The following is a 26885-nucleotide window of genomic DNA, read 5'->3' as shown; positions in this document are numbered from 1 at the left end:
TGCTATAAACGTTCTGATGGAGAATTTTTACAGAGTGAAATTAAAGAGCTTTTACTAGAACTAATATGTTGAGTATTAGTATTTACAGAATATTAGTCTTCTGAAAAGACACTTCAAAATGTTTGCCATATTTTCATCTTCAGAACAAGATTTCTGAAAAACAAAAAATTTCCCAGGTAAAAGTAAAAATTTATCCCAGAGCAGCATCTGTTCTTCAAATTGGATTGAAGCAGAAACATATATAAATGTATATAAATTTTAGGCATACAATTTCTGTCATACCTATGTAATGGCAGGGAATTGGACTATGTTATTTTTCTATTGTCATTTAATATTATTTCTATAATAATTAGTCTTAGCCTTCCTGCCTAGTTAGACAAGACTCTAAGTCTACAGCTTATTTGATTTTCTTTTTATATATATGAAGGGGTCATCAAGGAAAGTATGGGTATCCAGCAGTGTAATAGAGGGAAAGAACAGTGAACTAAGAGTATGAAGACCTAATTTTAGTTCTGCCTCACCTCTTATTATGCTAAGCCTCCGTTTCCTTATCTGTAAAATGAGGATAACATCTGCCTATCTATCCTCTAGGTCTGTTGAAAAAGCAAAATAGTGTATAGGAAAGCCTTACCGAATATTAAGCACCCAATATTACAGCAAGATGTAAATTGGTGATACTTTCACTAGTACTTGTCTAAATTCTTTTCCATTTTAGTTTCACAAACTCACAGCCTAATTTCTCTAACTCTGTGTTTTGACTGACACCCTTTATATCATATAGTGTTAAGATAATTTACTGAGGAAAAACAAGAAGAGAAGTTGAGAGACTAGATACCAATAAAATTCTTCTTTAGTACAAATCTGGTATGGATTAGGAATGGGAGCTTCCCATCTTGGGGTCAGTAGTTGAGATGATTCAACCTGGATGATAACCTAAAGTCGCAGCTATTGGATGCTATTTGGAAATCCCTGTTTAAAGGTGCTGATCATCTTGTTTTATTCATTCAATGAATATTAAGCAGAGACTCATCTACTTGCTTCTCTGACTCACCACTATTCCACTATCCTGAGGCAGAAAGAATATATTAATAAACATAACAGGCAGACTATTCTGGTGTTAATTATCCGCTGGGAATTTCCCCAAGCCAAGCAGTCATTTGGAGAGAGAAGAAAGGACCTGTTATTGATTACCTAGCCCAGCCCTAAAACAGCTGTTCTGCTGAAACACCAAACAAAAGGTCAGGAAATTTACAAACTGTTTAAAACACATGATTGGTTATGAGCCATCTTTGCTTACAACAATCCGTCCTCTTCAGTAGAAAAATTCTCACTTCATGCTCTAACAGAACTCTCTACTTCCCTTTTACAACACTTCCACCACTGTTAGTATATATTACTTGTTGTCTTTTCTTGCCACTTACCAATGAGTAAAGACAGAATCTCTATCTTGTTCATGATTGTATCCTTAAATTCTGGCACATAGAAAGTACTCAGTAACTTCCTATAGAAGTAATGAGTAAAGAACCATACTTTTCATCCATTTTCAGGTTTTGGGAAAGATATTTAACATCTTTGAGCCCATTTCCTCAACTCTGTAATAGAAACAAAATATTTCAGTTTTTCTTAAGGATTTTCGTAAAATATGAAGGTTAAGTGCCTATCACAGTAATAGGCACTCAAAGGGTAGTAATTATTAATATTATTTTTACTGTTTTTCCTTTTTATCATTATAAACTGAGTTCTTCTAAAACTAGGATTATAATTTTTTGTCCATAATGAATAAATCTTCATAGTGCATATTTCAGAAACCTTCAAAATTACTACAGCCTAGTTCCTTGGGGGTTGGGGAATATAAGCAGTTGATTTTAAAGTTAAAGCTTTTTTCAAATAAGTTAAAATATACCCAGCAGGCCAAAGTTTTATCGTTTTGTTTAGTTTTGCTTAACTATCCCTCTTCTTAACAGCTGGAACATATGATCAATGAAGTCACTTTTAATTTAATTCAACTGAATTAAATGGTGATTATCTTAGATAGGTTGGTATATGAATTGTATAGGATGCCAAATGACTTAATTTTAAGTAAACCAAACTGGGCTTTCTATAAAAAGGATGCTCTAGCATATATATATTACACACACATTACACATATATTGCTGCTACATCTTTAGCCACATAAAACATTTATATCCTCTGGAACAGGAAAAGATAGGCCATGAAGAAGATAAAAAAGGCATATTTGGGAAGATTGCAAATAATTACACGTAAAAATATTATGCTAATAGGAAGTTCATGTATGTTACTATTTTTAAGTTGGAGATTTTATCTGTGTTTGAGAAGAGGAAATGGTGGTTGTTTTAAATAACCTGTTCGCTAGGGGCGCCTGGGTGGCTCAGTCATTAAACGTCCGCCTTCGGCTCCGGTCATGGTCCCAGCATTCTGGGATCGAGCCCCACGTCGGGCTCCCTGCTTGGCGGGAGGCCTGCTTCTCCCTCCCCCACTGCCCCTGCTTGTGTTCCCTCTCTCGCTCTGTCTCTCTCTGTCAAATACATAAATAAAATCTTAAAAAAAAAAAAAATCTGTCAGCTAGAAGTTACATATGAAATTGTAAGTTCCTTAATTGAGGTAAGGTAACCATGCAAGAGCTCAATTTTTAGAGTACCAGATTCTACCATGCAAAGCTTATTAACTGAATTCTCCCTCCCCCACACATACTGTTTGGGTTTTTTATATATACTATAGTTTATTTGGGGATGTATTGAACTCTAAATGCCATATGGCATGCAGATAGGGTTGTCCTGTGGAGTTTAGGAACTGACCTGGAGTTGAGAAGGTCAGGATTACTTAGCAGCATTGCAATAATAATGCAAACTAAGAGATGGATTGAGATTCACACACACACACACACACACACACACACACAATTACATTTCTCTGTCACTCAAGAAATTTCTGGAAAATGGCTGACAAGCCAACTTGATATGGATCCGTGGGTTCAAGTGTGTGAATACATTTTGGAAAGTGTGACTCTGCAAAATATTCTAATAGTCTTAAAACATTCTAATGGTTTCTTGGAATTTAGACTATAAATATTATCCTTTAAGTTAAAAATGTTTGCATAACAAGATCAATTATTGTGACAATGTCCTCCTTTGTCATCGGGTTAAATATATATTTTACCTCTCTCAACTGGCTTGTTTCCCTCATCTTATTAATGTGGTTGGGTCTTTATCAAACTAAGAAATTGAAATATAATTTTAAAATATTCCATAACCTTGCTTTCATCTCAAACTACAATTTTATTTTGATTTCTTGAAAGGACAGTCTGTATTTACTGCATCCTTTGTCCACTCCCATTCACTCTTCAACCCATGAAATCTAGCTTTTATCCTTCTACCACTCAAACTGCTGCTGTTGTTAAGATCGCCAGTGAATACTTTTTGGTTTCCATCTTAAATGGCTCTATAGACCTTTCTTCTCTGCAGTTTTCACCTCCTTTGGTTTTCTTATCATCATTCTTTGCTGGTTCCCCTTATGGCCTTTGCCCATAACCTCCCAATTGGTTTCACCAGCAAGTCTTCCCTTATTTATCTCTTAAAAGTTAATTTTTCCCCAGAAATCATTCTTACCTCTCTTTTATTTTAGAGCAACATTTTCAACCTTTTGGGGAACATGGAATCATTTGAAAAGCTAGTTAAAATGCTAGACATTTTCAAAAGAAAAATGTGTGCATACAACTTAATTTTGCATAAAATTTCAAGAGTACTGATGGCTTCCCATTCTCTGCTCTGTTGTTCTTTGGTGATTTCATCCAGCCCATTCTTCATGCCCATGTGCCAAGAACTTTCAAATTTATGTATTCACCTCAGATCTCTTTTTTGAACTTTAAGACTTCTTTCTTTTTTTTTTTTTTAAGATTTTATTTATATATTTGACAGAGAGAGACACAGCGAGAGAGGGAACACAAGCAGGGGGAGTGGGAGAGGGAGAAGCAGGCTTCCCGTGGAGCAGGGAGCCCGATGCGGGGCTCGATCCCAGGACTCCAGGATCATGACCTGAGCCAAAGGCAGACGCTTAATGACTGAGCCACCCAGGCGCCCCTAAGCGCTTATTTCTGACTGCCTCCAATCTCTTGTATGTCTTCTGATTGTCTTTATTGTATTTACGAAATTTATTTCTCTTACAAAGTTTCTTCCTCTTCTTCTTAAGGACCCCACAATCCACTTACTAGTTTAAGCTAGAAAATTCATATTTATCCCTGACTCTACCCTATGCCTCCATATTCAATAAATCCCTAAGTCTGTCACTTCTACCTCCTGACCTCTTACTGATGAAAGAACAAATATGACAAGGTTATAGACTGAAACAAGGACTTAGTACAGACAAAACCATTTTAAATTAGTGAAAATAACTTCTTTTTTTTAACTCCAGTATAATTAATGTAGTGTTTTATTAGTTTCAGGTGTACAATATAGTGATTCAACAATTCTGTACATTACTCGGTGCTCATCATGATAAATGCACTCTTAATCCCCTTCACCTATTTCACCCATCCCCCCCCCCCACTTACCATGAAAATAACTTCTTAAACAAATATCCAAGTAAGAATAGTAAGCATCAGGTTTAAGGTGGATTTGGACAGACTGATCCTTTGATTCTGTAATGATACTATAGGCTTTATTACCTGAGTATTCACTATCATTTGGTAAAACTTATTTTAATCAAATTTTTTAAAGCTTGCATAAGATAATACAGAGTTTATTTTAGTGACAGGATTTATGTTAATAGCTTTATAAAGGACTTTAATTCTGTATTTATAGAATCAAGGGCAGAAGGGGTTACATAAAATGTACATATATGTTTTTATCTCAGACTTTTCATTTTCTGCTTATAGGTTCTGCCTCAGCCTTAATCTAGGCCCTTTTCTTGCTTGAATTATTGCCTCCTAACATGATCTCTTTGCATCTAACTGATCCTCATGCTGATATATCCTTCACCTACCTTCAGGCATGACTCCGATTTATTCATGTCACTTTCCAACTTAAAGTCTCCCATTATTTTCTATTACCTATAGAATGGTCTAGACTTTGGTATGACATTTTTTAAAAACTGACCCCAGTTCAACCTTCCAGCCTTACCTACTGCTACTCAACCTTACACCCTTTATTCAGGCCTTAAAGAACTATGCGCTCTTCCCTAAACATGCCTTTTACCCTCTCAAAGCTTACTTATATGTGCCTTCAAGCACCAAATTAATGCTTCATATTTATTATCTCATTTCATCCCTACTAACAGTTCCAGGGAATTATTGTCCATTTTTCAGATGAGGAAGCTGAGACCCAAAGAGATTAGTGACAAATCATACAGCACTGAACTCAAATTCAAACTTAGTATATCTTCACTCTAATGCCTTTCCTACCCACCTTCTAGAATGCTCTTTCCCATCATTTTTTTGTCTAGTAACATTCCATTCATCCTTTAAAGTCTACCTCATATCACCTCCCATGGAGAGTTTTCTCTTTTCATTCATTTATCCTGTAAACTTTTTTTCTCCCTGGGTGGGCGTGAAGCCCAATGCAGGGCTTAAACTCATGACCCTGAGATCAAGACCTGAGCTGAAATCAAGAGTTGGACGCTCAACTGAGTCACCCAGGTGCCCCTGTCCTGTAAACTTTAGCACTTTTTGAGTATTGGCTAAGAATCTGGATTTTAGAATTAGATGAGATGTGAATTGTCCTGGTTTTCTGATATTCTGATTTCTAGTTTTTCTTGTATAATCCAACCATCATGAAAGCATTGTCTTTAGTTTCCTGTTTTGATTTCTTTAGAGTGAAAACTTACAGATAATTGTGAAGAGAGTTGAGTACAGAATCCTACTAGAAATTTAGAACTTTCCTTCAGTCTTTTACAACCCTCTTAGCCATACCTAATTAAACAACAGTTTTTAAAGTAACTAGCCTTTTTTTAGGTTTTTCAAAAAAATTTGAGTTCATATTTCTAGAAATAACAACTTTTATTTTTGTACTCATAAGTAATTGGTTTATATAATACTTAATTACATTATGCAATTATGATAAGAAATGCAATGGGCACCAAAGTTTTTAAAACAAACACACAGATTCTTTTTTTAAAAGATTTATTGATTTATTTGAGAGAAAGAGAAGGTGGGGTGGGGGGCAGAGGGAGATAATCTCCAGCAAACTTCCCGCTGAGCACAGACCCCGACATGGGGCTCGATCTCACAATGCATGAGATCCTGACCTGAGCCAAAAACAAGAGTTGGACACTTAACTGACCGTGCCACCCAGGTGCCCCACAAGCACACAGATTCTTCATAAGCATGCCCCTTAACTGGTAAAAGTAGAAGTGAATGGGCATTACTAGAGAGGAGTGGCCTGTTAGGCAGGAACATCTCTGCTGCTATGACAGTATGCTTTATAGAGACTGTCAGTCCCTCAAGTCCTTTAAAAGTGGAAGCTGATTAGCAATTTTCACAGACTGCTGTGATGATGAAATGAGATATAATTCATTTAAATAGTTTGGCATAATGCTTAGCACATAGTAAATGTTCAATAAATGTTATTCACTATTACTGAGAACCATGATAACCTTTATAGAAGGGGTCTTAAATAAAGCATTAACCCAACAGCTTTGGGTGGTGATGAGAGGAGGGAGGAGTAAACTTTTCAAATGCAGACCAGTAAAGAGCACACCATTCAGGGAGAATGTTGAGTAGTTTGGTGAATCGAATGCCAGTCTTTCATATATCTCATCGGTCTCCCCTGCTTTACTGTGAACTGTTTACCATATAATTATATATTCTCATACTTCTTTGAATACCTAGTATTAACATGGTGCCTGGCAGAGTTGGTATTCATATTTTGGTATGCCTCTGTATATCCATCGGTAAAATATGAACAGTAATCACAGTATATGTCCAAATATGAATTAATATTTGAAGGGACTTTGAAAGCCCTGTTGTAAAGATTCAGTATAAGAAATTTACTATTCTGTCTCCTAGTGTTCTGTTTTTATTATTACAGGGCTTTTCTCTAGAGTATTAGCACTTACCATTTCAGTACTTACGTCATTATGTCCACGTAAAAATGTAAGCAGCCATTCTTCTGTAGTTAATGCTTTTAAGTTTGATTGACTCAAGCTATCTTTCTTCTGAGATTTTTTTTTTTTAAATATTTTGACCATATATTCTTTTTTTTTTTTTTAAGATTTTATTTATTTATTTGAGAGAGAGAATGAGAGAGAGCACATGAGAGGGGGGAGGTCAGAGGGAGAAGCAGACTCCCCGCTGAGCAGGGAGCCCGATGCGGGACTCGATCCCGGGACTCCAGGATCATGACCTGAGCCGAAGGCAGTCGCTTAACCAACTGAGCCACCCAGGCGCCCCTCTTCTGAGATTTTTTAAGAAAGGGTCCTTGGGGCAAAACATGTTTTATGTTTTTGGGGATGCAGAACAAAATTTGAATTCTTTGAGAAATGTGAATTTAATGTTTGATAGAACACATCCATTGTTCCAGCAGTATCACCCAATATAGTCCAATATCAGTATGGACCTTTGGAGATGGGGTGGCTGTGGAGAATTAAGATGCCTTTAAGCAGAGATTGCATTTTACAAAGCAGATGAAACTTAACAGCCCACAAAGGTGGGTGTTTGTGTGCTTTTCTTTTTTTAAAAGTGATGGGATTTCTTCTTACAGGAATTATGTTTTAAATGTATATTTAGGTGCCACTTTCGATTCCATTCAACTATAAAGAGTTTCAGAATGGAGAGTTGGGGAGCTATGTTTTTGTTACAGTTTAACTGACTGTCTAATCATCCACCTCTGTTCCAGTAATATCTAGAATAAATTACTCCTGGTAATAATATAAGAAGAAAATAACTTTCTTTAATTGTAATTCATTCAGTGTTAGCTAAATCTGTCACCAGCCTCTCACTCAAAGGCCCAAATTTATTTTCTGTGACATAAAAAGGACTATAATTATAAGTGGTTTTCAGCAATCAATAAATTTCACTAAGGACTTTATTTTTAACAGCCACTTATTATATCTTCCTATTTGCTCAATCTAAAAAATCAACTTGGAAATATTTTTAAATTTAATTTTAACCTAAATGATTAATTTTAATAAGTAATTTTTCTTTAAAAATTGTTGTTAGAAGTTGGGTTAAGGCAGTAGTATCTCTCATTTCCCAAAATTAAATTGCTATTTTTAACTCAACACAATCCTTTTCCTTGAAGACCTTCCTTTTGAAAGGCAGTATTCTGCAACTGAAACAGTCCACATTCAAGTTTATTTTTCTCTGTATCTATTATTTGACCTATAAAATTATGAAAATATCAGCCTCAAGGAGTAATTACTATTTTAAGTTAAACCACTTAAAGTGAAGTACCTTACAAACAAATAAAAATAATGTAATTTCTGGTAATGTAGTCATTTTAAAACACTAAAACTGAAAGATATATATTCCATTGTTTTCAATTATGTGGAAAGAGCACTGGTATTGGAGTTAGAAGATGTATGTTTGTATTGGTTGCATGACCTTGGATTCATTCTTTGAGACGCAGTTTCCTCTTACTTAAAAAAAAAAAATTAGGGCGCCTGGGTGGCTCAGTCGTTAAGCGTCTGCCTTCGGCTCAGGTCATGATCCCAGAGTCCTGGGATCTAGTCCCACATCAGGCTCCCTGCTCTGCGGGAGGCCTGCTTCTCCCTCTCCCACTCCGGCTGCTTGTGTTCCTGCTCTCGCTATCTCTGTCTCTGTCAAATAAATAAATAAAATCTTTAAAAAAAAAAATTAACATGCTTATTATGAGACATAAATAATAAAGAAATATGAAAATACCTCAAATAGGCAAAGTCCTGTTACATAAATGTTTTATCACAGAAGGTATTTTTATCATTAGTGAATCTCTTGTATTTCTTCTCGTGGTCAGTTTGTAACAGAGCATTTTCCTAAAATAAGAGTTCATTTAGAAGGTTTATGCGGGGAACTACAAAAACCTTTTAAAAAATTTTAGGGGCACCTGGGTGGCTCAGTTGGTTAAGCGGCTGACTTCAGCTCAGCTCAGGATCTCAGGGTCCTGGGATCAAGTCATGCATTGCAAAGGGGTCGTGCTCAGCGGGGAGTCTGCTTCTCTCTTTCTCTCTCTCTCTCAAATAAAATCTTTAAAACAAACTTTTAAAAGTATTTCTCTTCTAATTATTTAATATACTCATTTTATTAGGGATGCTTATTGACCATAAATAGTTTCCCCCCCTCTGGGTTTAAACCATGGTGAGAAGGGGATTATAAAATTTCAAATCATTTCATGAACCCCAGAAAAGGATAGAAAAGTCAAAGCTGAAATAACTACTTTACGAGAAGTGACTATGTGAAGATAAATCTCAAAGGGACTGGTCTTTTCTCTTTTTATTTGTTAGATACCATAAAGCAGGGGCGCCTGGGTGGCTCAGTCGTTGAGTGTCTGACTTCGGCTCAGGTCATGATCCCAGGATCCTGGGATCAAGCTCTGCATCAGGCTCTCTGCTTAGCAGGAAGCCTACTTCTCCCTCTCCACTCCCCCGCTTGTGTTTCCTCTCTCGCTGTGTCTCTCTCTGTCAAATAAATAAATAAAATCTTAAAAAAAAAAAAAGATACCATAAAGCAAGAAGTTGAACAGTAATTAGACTATCAGGCCTAATTATTGTTTTCTATAAGTATACCAGATTCTTAAGTATCTGAAACCAGTTGATATTATTCCTGAGATTTTTAGACAAAATAGGAACTAGAGGTTTTTGTTTTATTTATTTTTTTTAAAGATTTATTTATTTATTTGAGAGAAAAAGCGCGCGCATGCGCACATGAGCTGAGGAAGGAGCAGAGGGAGAGGGAGAATCTCAAGCAGATTACACTGACTGGAGCCCCACGCCGGGCTCAATCTCATGACCCTAACGTCAAGACCTGAGCTGAAGCCAAGAGTCAGAGGACACTGCATCACCCAGGCGCCCCTGTTTTATTTTTCCAACATTTTATTATTTAAAAAAGTAAACATGCAGACAATGCAGACAAAGAACTGTAAACACCCAAATACACACCCTTCCTGGATTCACAATTAGCATTTTGCTCTCTTGACTTTATCACATATTTACTCACCTATCCACCCTGGACTAGAAGTTTTAAGCTGGAAAAATGTTTTATTTATTCTTTTATATCTATTTTATGTAATAATATATAAGAAATATTTTAAAAGTTAAAGGCTTTACAAGCTACAACTTTCTGAATGAATTTTACATTAAAAATATGCCATATGCATAATATAAAAACATAAATGGAAAGATGAACACCAAATTTAGGAAGAGTAGCTACATGTATAGACAGGGTGAAAGGGCTCATAGAAAGTTCACAGAAGGCTTCAGTTGTGATGTTTTATTTCTTAAAAATCCAAAGAGTAAAATGTTAGAGTGTGATAGTACTGTCTGTTGAGTATCTGGCTGTTTGTTATCCTCTCTGTTCTTTGCTGTATGTTTGAAAGATTTCACAATTAAAAATTAAAATATTTGCTACTTAGTTTTCTTTTCCCTTGGCCAAGTATTTTTCACTTCACTTAAGATCCATTGTCTAGTTGGCCTTCCAGCTGAGGTGGATTAAGTAGAATCTGACAACACCATATCTTTGCTCACTTGATGCACTAGCTAAAGAATGATACAAAATACCCCCTTTCTACAAAGTATTGAGAAGTATAACTTTTGCATACTTCTTGGTTTTGCCTAACCCAGAGAGAAGAACTTCCTGTATTGTACTTAAATTCCTTGAAGATATTTGACATGCTTGTTGAAAAAGTGTATAATTGTGTAAGTATGTGATTTTGCATGTTCACCTGATTTTAGAAAAGAAAGACATGGAAAGTGAAATATGGCCAGGGAAGCTGATACATGAAAGCTTGAAGAGATAATGATGCTGCTCAGCCAGGGCCAAGAAACTTGACCAGTCTAAACAAACTGCATAGTACTAAATTGCTGTGAAAGGGCTGAATCAATCCTGCTGCGATTTGAACTTTTGGCTCCTGAAAGTCTAAGACAGGCTTGAAAATAAAAATAAAGCCCTTACCTAACTGGGTTGTATTCCAGGCCCTCTACTGGATTCTCTGTGTGAAGGAGACGTCTATCAGAAAAGAGAGAGCAGGAGAAAAATGAGGCAGTGAAAAGGAGTCTTAGGGGCCACTCCTTATACAGGCTGTGAGGGAGATCACTAATGTATTGATTCCTTCAGGAAATATTTATCTAGAGCCCTAAGAAAACTATAGTGGGGTGCAGTGTAAGGGATCAACCAAATATATTTAATGCTTAAGACTTGCCTAGCACTGTGCTAAGTAAGTTCTATGAAGTCCACAAAAGAGAGTTACTGTGTCTGATTTGCTCCCCCCAAGAGATAAGTTATACAGCATAAAATAGAGAGTAAAACCTTGAATAATATAGATTATAAATTCTAAAGGAATTAGAAAAGTGTCATAGCATACTATAAACAAGGAATTGATCATTGGACTTAATCAGACCTACGTCCAAATCCTAGCTCTGACTGTATAAACTTGGGCAGGTCCCTTAATTTCTGAGCCTCAGGTGCCTCATCTGTAAAATGAAGCTGATAATCCCAGCTAGCTCTGCTTATCTATATACAGGATTGTAATGAGAATCAAGTGAGGATGAATGTGAAAACACTATAGAGTTTCTAATTATTGAAAGACCTGAGAATTTGAAACAAGGCCTTGAGAAACATGTTCTACATGGATAACTTGAAAGGCTAGATGAAAGTGGTCTCAGAGAGGGAACAGCTTGAACAGAGAGGAGGATGAGACTCAGATACAGGAGGACAGTATAAAAACCTCCTAATTATAGCAAAGATCTGTTTTGGGAGAATGGGCAAAAAAAAATAGTTACACTGATTGTGTTGGAGAGAATGGAATTGAGGGTAATATGCCATAAGGACTGGATTATAGTAGGATTTAAATTATGGAGGATCTGAAGGCTAAAAGTGAAAGTTTGGACTTGTTCTGAAAGGGAATAAGGAACTATTTGGGGAGTCTGAGTAAGGAATTATTATAAAAGTATTTAACTCTTAGTTATTTTGATAGTATCTTAGAAAGTGCCTGGCATACAAGTATTCAGAATTAGTCTAACTGAAATCAGTCAATCTATCAACAATATATAGGATGAATTAGACACATCTGCACCTAGAGTCTAAGCTTCTTATCACCTAGATTATTAGTCTGGTTCATCTTTTTCTTTAACTGCCTAGCTAGTAGGTTTATTTCAAACATCAAATAAGATGATGATGCCACCATTATCTACAAATACATTAAATGCTTCCTTCACATAGGATGCTGTGTAAAGAAACTAGGGAAACAAACAAAAAACTATAGATATAAATGCCTTGGAAAATGTCTTGTGATGAATATTAGCTTGAAAGGCAGAGTTCTAAGGGATTTGGTAGCAAGAGGATGGTATACAACAGCCAGAAGATCTTAACTGCTATATTTAGTACTGGGTTAGGTCCCTATTACTGTCAGGACCTGCTAGGCATAGCTAGGATCAAATAGAGGAGGAAATACCAAGTGCAGTAAGGTAAGTAAGATCTCCAGGAGTTCTTCCTGTTGGCAATAGAACTTCTCAGACTTAACCTGTTCCATAGTGAACCTCCATCATCATGGAGACAGTGTAGAGTACTGGTTAAGGAAACAGGTTCTGGAGCCAGAATAACTGGCTGGGGTTGAAATACTGCTATATAACCTTAAATTATTCCACCTCTATGAGCCTCATAAAGAGAAAAATAGAATCATAGAGTTGTTTGTGAGAATTAAGTTGAGATACTGCATGTAAACTCTTTTTTTTTTTTAAAGATTTTATTTATTTATTTTGAGAGAGAGAGAATGAGAGAGAACACATGAGAGGGGATAGGGTCAGAGGGCAAAGCAGACTCCCTGCCGAGCAGGGAGCCTGATGAGGGACTCGATCCAGGGACTCCAGGATCATGACCTGAGCCGAAGGCAGTCGCTTAACCAACTGAGCCACCCAGGCACCCTGCATGTAAACTCTTAATAGAGGATCTGGTGCACCATGAATGTCAGCTCAACAAATGTCCGTTATTGTTTTTATTTTCAAGACCTTCTCAATTCCTCTAGCCTTCATTTTTTTTGTTACTCCCAATTAACTTTCTGTTTTTCTATCTCTTGTTTCTCCCCATTCCAGGACACTGAAAGCCACATTTGGCTCATTTACCTCTAGTATGTTCTAGAGCATTAGCATCAAACAAGATCCTAAAATATCTTCTGGATTTAAAATTATATTATCTTCAAAGTAGTTCAAGTTATTACATATATTTTGTTATAGTCTAAGTAATTCTTTGAAATCAATGTCCATAATATAGTTTTTCATTTTTCTTTAAATTAAGTCTATTTTTCTAGTTTCTCTCCATAAGCATGTGTCATATACATATATATATATATATTTTTTTTTTAATGTAGTATGTAAAAGATGGGATGTAGAACAGGATCTTGAGCCCTGGGTTAATTTATAGATCACAGGATAAGAGGCACTAAGATTCTATGGGAAAATAAAAAACTAAACCTTTTAGGAGGGCAATTTAATCATATCTAACAATTCCTAAGATGTTTAAAATATTTTAACTAACTGCCAATTCCACCTCTAGGTATAAATCCAAGAAATATATTCACATGTATGCATAAAGATTGCGTGAAAGTATGTTCATAATGATATTGTATGCAATGGTTAAGACTGTAAGCATCTTAAATATCCATCAGTAGAGGACTGTTTAAATAAATTATATATAATTGTAAAATAGAACACTATGCACTCCTTTAAAAGAATGCGGCAAATCTATATAAACATAGGAAAATGTCTAAGATATAGTGATCAGTGGAGGGGAAAGCAAGAAGCAGAATAATATGTGTAATGTGTAGAATTCTATGCTATGTGCATGTGTGTTTCTTAAAAGGGAGCTACAATATATTAATGTTTACATATGCAAGGAAAATTTCTGGAAACATTAACAATCATCCCTGGGAGTAGGATGATGGGGATGAGAAGAGTGACTTTTTACCTTTCTGAATACTGAAAAAAAAAAATACCATAAGTACATATTACTTTTTCAAATGAGTAAAAATAAACAAAATTTTTAAAAACTGGAAAAAAAAGTTTTAATCATTCAGCATGTGTATAAAAAAAGTGTATAAAAATGTGTGTATAAAAAAATTCAGCATGTAATAAAAAATAATTTTTAAATAATAAAGAAGTAAAGAAATAAAATGTTTAAAGAGATAGAATGGGGATTAAATGGTTAAATGTTTTATAAGGTGTGTTGGATGTGAAAAGTGATCTATAAATGCCTATTATTTTTACTAAACAATAGCATGTGGGGCTTTTGTAACCTGAAGAAAGCAGCATTTCAGCATCTCTTCCTACTGGAGCATATGGTGGTTAAGACCACGGGGGATAAATGCCTTAGAGATTGCCTCTCCTGGAGTTGATATGCAGATCTTTTCAGTATTCCCCATTGCTCTTATGTGGAAAGTTCCATGGCAAGGACTAGAAGAGTTCAGTGACATTGTTCTATCCAGTGTTTAAAACTACTGTCTGATAACTCTTTTAAATAAAACTATTAGCCACATGATGATTGCAAAGGATTGCTTTTAAGAGCCTTTGTTTACAGAGTTTGGTTTATTGTATGAAGAGTGCCTTTGACTAAGTGTAGTGAGATACCTCTTGGTGCTGTCTGGGCAACAAGTTAGGAACTTGGATGTATTATCTTGAGAGTTTTACAGATTAACAGGATTTTACAGATTAACAGGAGACAGAATGTTGTGCTACTCCAGGTAACAGACTTTCTGTTTTGTAACTCTTTAAAGTGTTGGTTTTCTCCCTTTTGACACTCAGGGGATTAATTTACTATTTATTTCTGTAGATCACACCCTTGGAGAAAACATAAAAATACAAATAGGCCTTCTGACAGATATAATCATATTTTCTTATGACTAGGTATATTTAAAATAAAGTTATATAAGTTAATACTATTATTTAAAAACTTGTAAACACAGGGGCACCTAGGTGGCTCAGTTGGTTAAGCATCTGCCTTGGCTCAGGTCATGATCCCAGAGTCCTGGGATCAAGCCCCGCATTGGGCTCCCTGCTCCGCTGGAAGCCTGCTTCTCCCTCTCCCACTCCCCCTGCTTGTGTTCCCTCTCTCGCTGTGTCTCTCTCTCTCGCTGTGTCTCTCTCTGTCAAATAAATAAAATCTTTAAAAAAAAAAAATCCAATATATTTTATTTTAAAATCTCAGATCAAATTATGATTTTCAGAAGGGTAATCTCCCCAACCTTTCTCTTAACTCTCTTAAGCTTACAGAGCCATTAAGTCCCAAGTGTAGATTTTTGTGCCGTACATTCTTTCAAGTACTTTACGTCTATTAACTTAATCCTCACAGTAACTTCATAAATGAGGTACTAATACTGAGCCACAGATTAAGTAACTATTCAAAGTTCACAGCTAATGGTGACACTAGGATTCAAACCCAGCCTAATAATTCCAAGGCTAGGACTTTTTTTCCAAGTAAAATTAACATACAGCTTTATATTAGTTTCAGGTGTACAATATAATAATTCAACAATTCTATACATTTCTCAGTGTTCATTAAGATAAGTGTACTGTTAATGCTCTTCATCTATTTCACCCATCCCCCCTCCCTTCTGGCAACCACCAGTTCTCTGTATTTAAGGTTCTAGTTTTTTGTCTCTTTTTTGTTGTTGTTCATTTGTTTTATTTCTTAACTTCCACATATGAATGAAACCATTGATATTTGTCTCTCTCTGACTGACTGATTTCACTCAGCACTATACCCTCTTCGGTCCATCCATGGCAAGATTTCATTCTTTTTTATGGCTGAGTAATATTCTATTTTTAACTGCTGGGCTCTACTGCTTTGAACTCTATGACTGTTTATCTTAAGTAGATTAAATGCATTTTTCAGGATTTCTAGGCTGAATGAAATTCCTTTCCTAAGGTTCCCAACTCTAACAAAAATAGATTTGGGGACCTTCCCTTAGTGTTTTATTATCCCATTTTACAGATGAAAATCATTGACTTAGCCAAAATCTTAGTTTATTAAATGGTCATGTTAGAACTAGAGCTTAGGTCCTCTGGTTTCTAGTCTACTGCTTTTGGCACTTTAACACTATCACTTTTTAGCTCATTAGCTACCTTCCATTCAAGTGATCCACCCGGGTTGAAATTTTGTTACAGCAGCAAAAGCATACCCACATCCTTCACTCACATTTAAGGGCACTTTCCTGTCTGTCGTGGAATTCCTGTCGGTCAGCAAGTAAGTCTCTGGTTTTACAGTGTTTACACCTTAAGGAGATACACATGAAGACATAGTAACAGAAGCACCTTATGGATACAAGGGACATCTATTAAAAGCATCTAATGTTTTTAACATATAATTCTATAAAAAATTTGGTCATAGCTAATGCTGTCAAGAGCCAAAATAACATTTTAAAATATTCATATTTCTTTTTTTTTTTTTTTTAAGATTTTATTTATTTATTTTAGAGACAGAGCACAAGAGAGGGGAGCGGGAGAGGGAGAAGCAGACTCCCTGCTGAGCAGGGAGCCCGATGCGGGATTGATCCTGGGACTCCAGGATCATGACCTGAGCCGAAGGCAGTTGCTTAACCAACTGAGCCATCCAGGTGCCCCAAAATATTCATATTTCTGTGCCTTGAAATGGTCAGCAAATGACATGACAAAATGTATTTTAAATCTTCTAACTCAAGCAAGAGTATGAAGAAATGCAGCAATTTTTCTTCAGGGCCTTTGTGCAGATTTTTTAAAGCTCCTTCTGACTTCATGTGGAGTAGAAAAGTAGCTTAGTTTATTTCATGTTAGTCTAATTTGGAATCATTTTTTAATTCCTAGATGCTTGGGTACAGAGAGCTTGCTCCCTAGAGCCTTGTTTCCTGACAGTGGAGAGTAAAGGATTAAATTGAGCTGAAACTAAATTGATTGACATTTTGACACTGCAGATTGTGAAAAGAAAGGGAATTTGTTCAACTTTTTAAGACAGTAGCAGAACTATTCCCTTAAAGGTACCCCAGTTTGCAAAGATGATTTAGTTTTTTTTCTTAAAAAAAAATTATGAGGCACGTTTTAGCACTTTCCCAATTTCCTATCTTACAGTTCAAAGCGAGAATTTAACTTTGAAAGCTTTTGAAAAGGCCTGGATGGGGGTGTTAAAATAGACTCCGCTGAACAGGCACTGGCAGAGGTCTTTTGAGGGGAAACAAAGGACTGTATGCACTTCTGGGGTGTCACTATAGGAACCTATCTATAAAAGACAAATATACATATTTATGAAATCCTTATCTTTAGCGTTTTTTAAATGCCAGAGATATTAAGTGTGAATTGAGTAAGATACATTTCCTGCTGACTTCTTTTTCAGACAGATATAGATGATTACCATTTCATCATTTTCGTAAACGGCATCATTTAGTACTGACTCCAATAAAATCCCATCTCTGCTATCATGAAGGGAACTGGACTCACCTTAACAGTGCTCTTCTAAACAGCCTGCTGCCTTTTTTTGATCACTGCCAGGAGGCTGTAATAAATTACAGCCTGGAAGAAGTTTCAAACTGGCAAGTTTGCCAGATATTTAAAGCAATTTATTTCGGGGTGTATCAGCAGATTTTTTCTTACACTGCCATTTGGGTGCCTGCTGACACAGCCTGAATAAATCTTTCAAACATTTTCCTTACTAGAGATGGATGAAGACGATGATGCACTGGACTCTGGACCTTTAATTAACTCTTCACTTGCCAACCGGTTCTTTCCTATTACCAGATCTGTAGGAAACTTAGATCCCTATTTCCAGCATGAGTTTGCAATATTTCAAATCTCTCAGTGCCTTGGCAACAACTTTAAGTTTTATGGAAGGCAAAATAACAAAAGAGTTACTGGTTTTAGGCATAAAACATATAATTTAGATTATTTCATTTCTAGTATTTAGAAAATTGCCAAATTTCCTAATAGGAAAAGAGATCTGAAAAATTATATAAAACAAAGACTTGTTTCTAATTTTAGTCTCTTTTATCTTATAATAGGATAGTGAAGTCATTTTAAAAATTATTATTAATTCTGGCTCTAGATCCAAAGACAGTTTTATTGATATAGGTTTTACTGATACATAATTTAGTCAGGTATTCAGAAAAGCATAACATGCACATGCCTGAAAATATTTGTTCTCATGAGACTGGAAGGGCAAGAGATGAGGGAACTAACTTTTACTGCGTGCCTGCACCAGGCCAGCCCCTTTTGTAAACCACTATATAGCATGCAGGAGAGAGAGGAGAGATTTATTTTATGAAGAGCTACTTCCTGGTCAGGTGAAAGGCATTGCTCAGTGAGTTGTTAGGAATATGATAAAGCTTAAACTCATGAAGGCATCAGGATATAGGGTTTGGTAGGAAAAGCTCCACCTAAAACAGAAATCATAAAACTGGGGTTCCTATCTAAGTGATGTCACTTACAAATGAGGTCATCTGACTAGACCCTGAATATTTATTTCTACATCTGTAAAGTGAGGATATACTCTCTAGTCTTCTCCATCTCCTAGATCATTTGGCACAGTAGTTATCAACCATGGCTGTACGTTGTAATCACCCAGGGAGCTTTGAAAAATATTGATGTCTAAGATCTCAATCTCAAGAGATTCTGATTTGATTGGTCTAGGGTGCAGCCAAGCATTGGGGTGTTTAAAATCCCCACAGGTGATTCATATGTGCAGCTAAGGCTGTGAATCCTTGGTTTGGAGAATCGTTAGGAAAGCCCTTTATAAATTTACAAGGGTTAGCAGATGTTATGGACAATGTAAATAGGGTTTTTTCCCCATCATAACTTAAAATGTTCTGCTTCAAAAAAAAAAAAAAAATCCAAGGGTCCCCCGGTGGCCCATTGAGTTAAGCCTCCCACTCTTGATTTCGGATCAGGTCATGATCTCAGGGTCGTGAGATGAGCCCTGCATCCGGCTCCCCACTGGGGTGGAGCCTGCTTGGGATTCTCTCTCTCCCTCTTCTCCCACCCCTCTTCTCTCTTTCTTAAAAAACAAAACAAAACAAAAGCCTATCTCTGAATTTCCCTAGCCCTTAATATATAGAAAACCGTTGTTAAGTATTCGTTGCATCTGTGAATGAACGGCCTTTCAAAGTTTTAAGAACATTTGAAAAATGGGGTTTCGGGTTCAATATGTAGAGTCGTTCAAGAAGCAGGACCTTTCTATGGAAACATTCCCAAGAAACACTAGCCTTTCTTACCCACGCCAAGCTCGCTTCAATCTTTAACGCGCGTTCCCCACATACGGAGATGCACGCAGCAGTATCGGGTGGGTGCCACGAGCTCCGGGGCGGAGCGCCCAAAGGGCCGACCCTTTCGGCTCTTCGGACTCTTCCCCGCCCTCTGGGCCAGCCCCGCCGCAGGGCCCCGCCCCGGACGCGGGTTGGGGCGGGTAGTTGGCGGCGCCCGGCCGCCGAGACTACACAGCCGAGCCCTAGGGCTACGGCGACTGTCTCCGCGCGATCCGGAGGGCCCAGTTTGGACGCGGGGAGCCGGGGCTGCCCGCGCCTTTGGCCCGACGGAGCCCAACGCGAGCGCCTCGTGCCCGAGTGGGGCTGGGGCCAGGATGCGGAGCTGCGAGCCTTGAGCTGGCCCCATGACCCTGAGCACGTTGGCCCGCGAGAGGAAGGCGTCCCCCGCCTGCACCTGCAGCCTCGGGGGCCCCGACATGATCCCTTACTTCTCCGCCAACGCGGTCATCTCGCAGAACGCCATCAACCAGCTGTGAGTGCGCCGCGCGCCCTCCCGCCCTCCGCGAAAGCTGGGAAAGTTTGCTTTTCAGCAGCCACTTTCCCCAGCATCCTGGGGAGCTAGCAAGCAAGCGAGGGCGAAATCGCACTCTGCGGGCTTGAAGGTTTCGAAGTGTCCGGGGGTATAGTGGGGTGGAGGTGTGGGGTAATTCTTGGAGGTAGAACGTGTCCCCGGGGGTTGGGCGGATTGAAGAACCATTTGCGAGAATTTCTGATAAACTTTGAGGGAATCTGAAAGTGCAGTCGTCCCTGGGAAGTTGTGGTGGCCGACTGACAGCCAAGCGGGAGACTCTAGGGGTGGAGGGCGGTCTGTAGCTCCTGAAACGCCGCCCGGAAACGCTTGGACCTCCCTTGCGGGTCCTGCTGGTAATCAAGCTCCCGTGTTTGTTGTTTGGGGTTTTTTTTGTCGTTTGGAATAAGTTTGCGTCTGACTATAGGTTTCTGTTGCAAGCCGTTAACACAAAGGAAGGCTGTCAACTCTTTGCTCCGGCTGGTTGTAGTCTGGAATTATTTTTAAAAACTGGATTTCAGTAGTTTGGCTGTTTTACTTTTAGTCTCCCCCTGTAGTAGTACAAGTCTGTTTGCACACCTTCATTCACAAAAGTGCAAGATTCAACGCATCTTTAAATCGCTGTTTTTGAAGTCTCTAGAGTTGTTGTCCTTCCCTTCCATTGTGGTTTAGCTATTTCTGAGAATTGTGTGCTGAAGCTTGTGGTTAATCTCGCCTCACAGTTACAAAGCGCAAAGTAGAGGAACTCCATCTATTCAAGTAGCATCCTTAAACAAGTGGAGTAGTTTAGGATTACTTTAGGTAGCAGCAGTTTGGTCTTTGTACTATAATAAGCACTCACTCCCGAGTGGCTCCAGGAGAGTCAGCTACTGAGGTTTACCCAGATTACCGGTACTTAAGCAAGGCTTCTGTCTCCTTCCCAGGTCAACCCTGAAAAACTTTTTTTAATGTCCAACAACAGAAACTTTCCATGATCTCTTATTAAAGGTCCCAAGATTAGCGTGTTAAGTGATTTATAAATAACCTTACTTTTAATTTATTATTTTAATTAATGGTTTGCTCTCCCACCACCTCAAATTAAATTCATTTGACTTTCAGTTTTTTTCCTTTGTGTTGATTCATGGTGGAGCTCCTACAAAAAATAGCCACACACAAAAAAGCGGTTTTACTGCTGTGAGTGTAAACTCTACAGAATTAAATTCAATCACTTACTTGCATTTTTTCTTTAAAACAATATGGAGTAAAAGAGAAGGAAAAGAGGGAATAATCTGAAACTGGATAACCAGTATCAAAGTAATAGTGTTAACAATACTTTAAAAATAAAAATTAAAAAAAAAAACCATGGTGGGAGCAACCCACATGTCCATCAGGAGATAAATGGATACAACAAAATGTGATATGAAATACAACTGAGCATCATTCAGCTTTAAAAAGGAAGGAAAATCTGACAAATGCTACAACATGGATGAATGTTGAAGACATTATTCTAAGTGAAATAAGCCAGTGACAAAGGAGTTGGGGGAGAGGGGAATGAGAAATTTGTGTTTAATAGATTGAGTTTCATTTCAGAAAGAAGAAAAAGTTCTGGGGATGGATGATGGTGAAGGGTTGCACAATGCTGTGACTATATTTAATGCCACTTTAAAATGGTTGAAATGGCAAGTTTTATGTTATGTATATTTACTGCAATTTTTAAAAAAGATTAAAATTTAAAAGGCAGAGCTTCTAAGCTTTTGGAGGGGAAAGGAATTTTGCATTTTAGTTCCTAGTATAATCAAATTAAGCCCAAATTTCTTTTCCTTCTAATTACTGTCTTTGGGTAAATCATTTGACTTCAGTTTCTTCCACTGGAAAATGAGGTTCCTACCCCAGGGGCTCATAAGAGATCATATGTGCCAGGTACACTTTGCAAACTGTAAATCCCTGCACAAAAAATGAGTTAATTGAAATTAAACAATAACTAATAGCTTCCATTTGTTGACTGCTTGTCACTGTGCTAAGAGTTTAATGTATACTGTCTCATTTAATCAGAACAGCAACTTTATGAACCAATTTCTTCTATTTATAGACAATGAAACTGAGACTTAGAGAAGTTAAGTAATTACTTATGGCCATATAGCTAGTAAATGACAAAACTGTCCTTAGAATACAGATCTGTTTCTTACACTGGTGCTCTCAACCACTGTAAAAATTATATTCTTAGTAGTTGCAAGGTCACTTTTGAGACTTAATCTTAGCAAATGCCCTTAACTGCTGACATCTTCAACTTAGCAGTGAAAACCGTATTTGTTACACTAAGATTTGTTAAGGTAGACAATCTTTTAAGAATTTGCAGAATATTTCTCTTTCATTTTTGTCTTTTGTCACTTATTTTTTTCTTATAAGAGACTTAATATCCAAATTTCACTTCTTCTAAAATGTATTCATTAGTATTACGTTAGCCATCATTTTTATTTTGCATTTTTAATGTCACCAAGTTCATCATCATTTAAAAATCTTTAGGGATCATTCTGATAAAAATGAAAATTTTGTTAAAACATATGCATTTTGGGTACATAATGCAAAAGTTAATTTAGGGTCCATGGTCACCCATAGTTTTATGGATTGGCTTAAGAAGGTCAGTAAACACCTTGAGATTGTATGAAAATGTTGTGCAGATAAATGTATTTTTAAAATCAGATTCTCAATATGATCTTATAAAAAGTTAATCTCTTTCCTAAAAGGAAGTATTATTTCCAAGGCTTGATATTGTAAAGCTCAACTGGTGTGAGCATATCCCTGTCATGCCAGATATATAAATAGCAGCGATTGGTGGGAGCAACTAAAAGATTAAGATTTAGGATCCTAAGTGAAGACTGACTCAAAAAAAAATTTAAGTGTGTATTTGGGGAAGGGGGTACCTTAACACATGACTAGCCTTAGCCAGATGGTTCTATGGTCACTGCTGAGAACCCACTCATAAGAACTTTTATTTTATTCTCATCTGCTGCCTCAGATTTGCTGTGGGTTTAGAAACCAAGTAACAAACCCTATGAGATCTGTGTCAGAGTAAAAAGGTTGGAGTCATAGAGTGAGATCCTAGGGGGGCTCTCCTATAGAGAAAGTTCATGACCTTTATTTAGAGTATGGTGTTTAGACACCTATTTGGTGATTTCACAGGATCATTCTCATTTCTGGACTTCCAACTGTTATATACAAATGAAATTAGAGATCAGCTGGGGTATTACTGTAGTTTGTTGGCGATTATATCATCATAATTAGATTATGGTCTCCCTTTGTCATTGCATAAAACTCACCAAATATGGGGTTAATTTTGAAGTATCAATGAAGAACATTAAGAACTTATTAAAGTCACTCCAGAAACTAAGAATAGTTACTGTCATAAATTTAAATCCTACTAGAAAAAAATATGTAAGCAGCCAAGAGCATCATGTGATCAAATTTCAGGGGTCTTAGATCAGACTGCTCAAATATTCATGAAAAGTTCCATACCCTTTAAGAATCTGTACATACTTTTCAATAAAATAGAAATCAGAATTTCTGAAAAATATGGGAGCCTGTGTTGTTTTTAGAGAGCCAACATTCAATCCCTGAGAAATGGCCGCTAAGCAAGGGGCCTTCTAGTGTATTGGTATATGCCAGGCAGCTTATCAAATAAGTGGCTATTTTTGTGTCCTACAAAGTTCAGAGAAAGATCAAGAATTATTAGATAAAATGCTGGCAAAGGCTACCATTAAAACAGTGTTCCCCTTTTGAAAACCTCTGATCAGAAATCTTGGAATTTAAGTTCATGGGACATTGCTTGATTTGTTAAACAGGTTACCTTGAACTTTTTGTCCTTGACCTAAAATACTTGTATTTATTACTTGATTTCATGAATGAGTTTGATGTCCTAGCTTCACATCAAGGCTTTCTAAAGCTCAAGCTTAGCACCAGGAGCATATCCAGATGATTATCCAAAATATAAATTTTTGTGAAACTGAAAGGTGGAAACAGTTTTAATTTTTGTATTAATTAGTAATAGTACTAGTACTCTTTCAGTTCTGTTCTGTAGTTACCCAGGTGACTTCACATGTGCTCATTTCTGAACTTAAGCTTGCATCAGAGTCACCTAGACAACTTACTAAAACACAAATTGCTGCCTGGGCACCTGGGTAGCTCAGTCGGTTAACCATCTGATTCTTGATTTCCACTCAGGTCATGATCTCAGGGTGGTGAGATCAAGCCCTGTGTGAGGCTGGGCCTGGAGCCTGCTTAAGATTTTCTCTCTTCCTCTCAGTCTGCCCCTCCCCACCCTTCTCTCTCTCTCCCTCTCTAAAAAAACAAAAACAAAAAAACCACAAATTGCTGCCCACACCCCCAGAGTTTCTGATTCTCTAGGTCTGGGGTGGGGATGGATAATTTGCATTTCTAACAAGTTCCTAGATGATGCTGGTCCAGGAACTAACTACACTTTGAGAACCACATCCTTAAAGTATTCCTCTGAGGCAGATTGGGCAAGTCCTCATCCACATTTTGTGGAGTAATAAACTAACAAAATTGAAATGGTGAAGTGATTTTTTTTGCATAGCAGTTACATGATTTGTTATTGGTAGAACTGAAACTAGAACCAGCATTTCCTGTCTCCAGATACAGAGCGTCTACAATGCTACACTGTACTGGTATCTTTGTATACATGTGGGAACATTTCTTTAGATAAATTTCTAACAGTGGAATTTCTGGGTCTAACGGTGTGTATATGTTAAAAATTTGATACATACTGCCAAACTGCCTTCTGAAAAGGCTTTGCCAATTTGCTCTTACCAGCTGTGAGAGTATACCTTCACCAACCCTGGTAATATTAACATTAAAGAGCAATTAATTTTTTATTGAACTCCTATGTACCAGGCATTATTTTGAATACTGTTTATATTGTCTAATATTTTCTTCTTAAGGGTTAGATATACTCAGTTAACAGATGAGAGGCACAGAGATGTTGAGTAACTTGTCTAAGATTATACAACCAGGATGCAAGCACAGGCAGTCTGACTCCAGGGCCTCTGCTCTTAAATATTTCTCTATTTGCAATTCCCTAATTACTATAGAGGTTTAAGTATCCTTTTATATTTTTTATTAGTCTTTTTCAGCTTTCTTATTTGCATGTTTGTACTTATGACCATTTTTTCTGTTGGTATTTGTTTCTTTTTGATGTACTCTGTATGCCCTTAATATATGGCAAAAATACTTTCTGCCAGTTTATTGTGTCTTTTAACTTTACATCTTGTTATAAAAGTTTTTATTCTTTTTTTATTTTTTTATTTTTTGGCAGTAAAACAAGGTCTTCATTGTTGACAAGGTTACTTGTGAGTTGCAGAAATTCTCCCGGTTTTTCCCTGTACTCCCCCATTCAATCTTGACTGCCACAATGAGACAGAAAGCGCGAGGACACTTTTTTCTTGCATCTCTAGTGGAAACCTTAGCAATAGACAGAAACTGCTCCAGATTTGTCAAATGAATGCATTAAAAGTTTTTATAATTTTTATGTAATAAAATCCCAGGACCCTGAGCCATCCAGGTGCCTCTATTACTTTTTTTATTTGCTTTTATATCAGACCACCTTGCTGAACTCTTGCTTGGTCTTAATATCCAGTAGATTTTTAAATTGATTTTCTTCACTTTTCTGGGTGGATGATTATATCACCTGTAAATGAATTTTGCCTGAATGTTTATAAACTCATTGCTTTGGCTGGGGTCTAATGTAATGTTAAATAGTAGCAATGCTTATGGTCTTATCTTGTTTTCCATTGTACAAGGAATGTTTCTTATGTTTTGTAAATAGGTATATTGTGTGCTGTAGGTTCTGGCATAGACCATTTATCAAGTTGATGACATTTCCTTACTACAGTTGACCCTTGAACAACATGGATTTTTATCTATGCGGGTCCACTTATAAATGGATTTTTTTATTACAATCAGTACTTTAAATGTATTTTCTCTTCCTTACGATTTTTCTTTTTTTTTTTTTTAAGATTTTATTTATTTATTTGACAGAGAGAGACACAGTGAAAGAGAGAACACATGCATGGGGAGTGGGAGAGGGAGAAGCAGGCTTCCCGCCGAGCAGGGAGCCCGATGTGGGGCTTGATCCCAGGACCCTAGGATCACGACCGATGCCCAACGACTGAGCCACCGAGGCACCCCACGATTTTCTTAATAATGTATTCTTTTCTCTAAATTACTTTATTGTAAGAATACAGTATAATACATATACAAAACATGTATTGGGGCATCTGGGTGGCTCAGTCGGTTAAGTGTCAGCCTTCAGCTCAGGTTGTGATCCTGGGGTCCTGGGATCGAGCCCCACATGGGGCTCCCTGCTCAGTGGGGAGTCTGCTTCTCCCTCTGCCCTTCACCCCACTTGTGCTCGCATTCTCTCACTCTCACTCTCTCAAATAAATACATAAAATCTTTAAAAAATACATGTATTATCAACTGTTTGACTGTTTATGTTATTGGTAAGGCAGAATTCTGGTCAACAGTAGACTATTAAGTTTTTGGAGAGTCAGAAGTTATTTGCAGATTTTTGACTTTCGTGGGGGCTCGGTTCCCCTGACCCCCCACATTGTTCAAGGGTCAACTGTATACCTATTCAAACATTTTTATGTGTAGTTATTGAATTTCATTAAATGCTTTTTGGGCATCTATTAGAATGATAATATTTTCCCCCTTTGCTAGTAATGCAGTGACTTATGTTGAGTTGCTAAAGTTAAATCATCCTTACACGCTGTTTGCATTATTTGTTAACAGATTGCTGGATTTGGTTTACTATTATTTAAGATTTTTGCTTTTGAGTATTTGTTGAATCTGTGGTGCTTTCTTTCTCCAATGTATGTCTGATTTGTAGAATAATTAGGTGTAGCCTTCCATCTTTTTCTAGATCTGAGACAGTTCGTTAGCAGGAATTATCTGTATTTTAAAAG

At 37.1% G+C, this 26885-nt stretch overlaps 1 protein-coding gene, 1 long non-coding RNA gene and 1 other non-coding gene across 6 annotated transcripts in view; 2 read left to right on the top strand and 1 right to left on the bottom strand.

Moving 5' to 3' along the window:
- SSH2 (slingshot protein phosphatase 2) overlaps positions 1-26885 on the top strand; it is a 142297-nt gene that overhangs the window by 21341 nt on the left and 94071 nt on the right. Inside the window, exon 1 of one of the 4 annotated variants that reach the window (XM_081805512.1) lies at positions 16893-19890. The exons of 1 other annotated variant lie outside the window; for it this stretch is intronic. In XM_081805512.1, the coding sequence (XP_081661638.1) occupies positions 19763-19890 (128 nt within the window). In that variant the 5' untranslated portion in view covers positions 16893-19762. Of the gene's footprint in view, positions 1-16892; positions 19891-26885 lie in introns of those variants that run through there. 2 more of the 4 variants (XM_081805508.1, XM_081805506.1) reach the window with 2 other exon arrangements.
- Positions 7384-14431, top strand: LOC145717399 (uncharacterized). Its single transcript, XR_014140590.1, has 3 exons — positions 7384-7658; positions 10768-10842; positions 13234-14431. It is a non-coding gene; the product is annotated as an uncharacterized LOC145717399 (long non-coding RNA).
- LOC115941359 (small nucleolar RNA SNORA31) lies at positions 25297-25426 on the bottom strand. The gene has a single exon (XR_004076115.1). It is a non-coding gene; the product is annotated as a small nucleolar RNA SNORA31 (small nucleolar RNA).

The sequence above is a fragment of the Leptonychotes weddellii genome, chromosome 15 (genome assembly GCF_054177405.1).
Source record: "Leptonychotes weddellii isolate Sample4059 chromosome 15, ASM5417740v2, whole genome shotgun sequence".
Lineage (NCBI taxonomy): Eukaryota > Metazoa > Chordata > Mammalia > Carnivora > Phocidae > Leptonychotes > Leptonychotes weddellii.
Note: the sequence above shows the minus strand (reverse complement) of the source record. Positions and strands in the feature narration are given on the sequence as shown.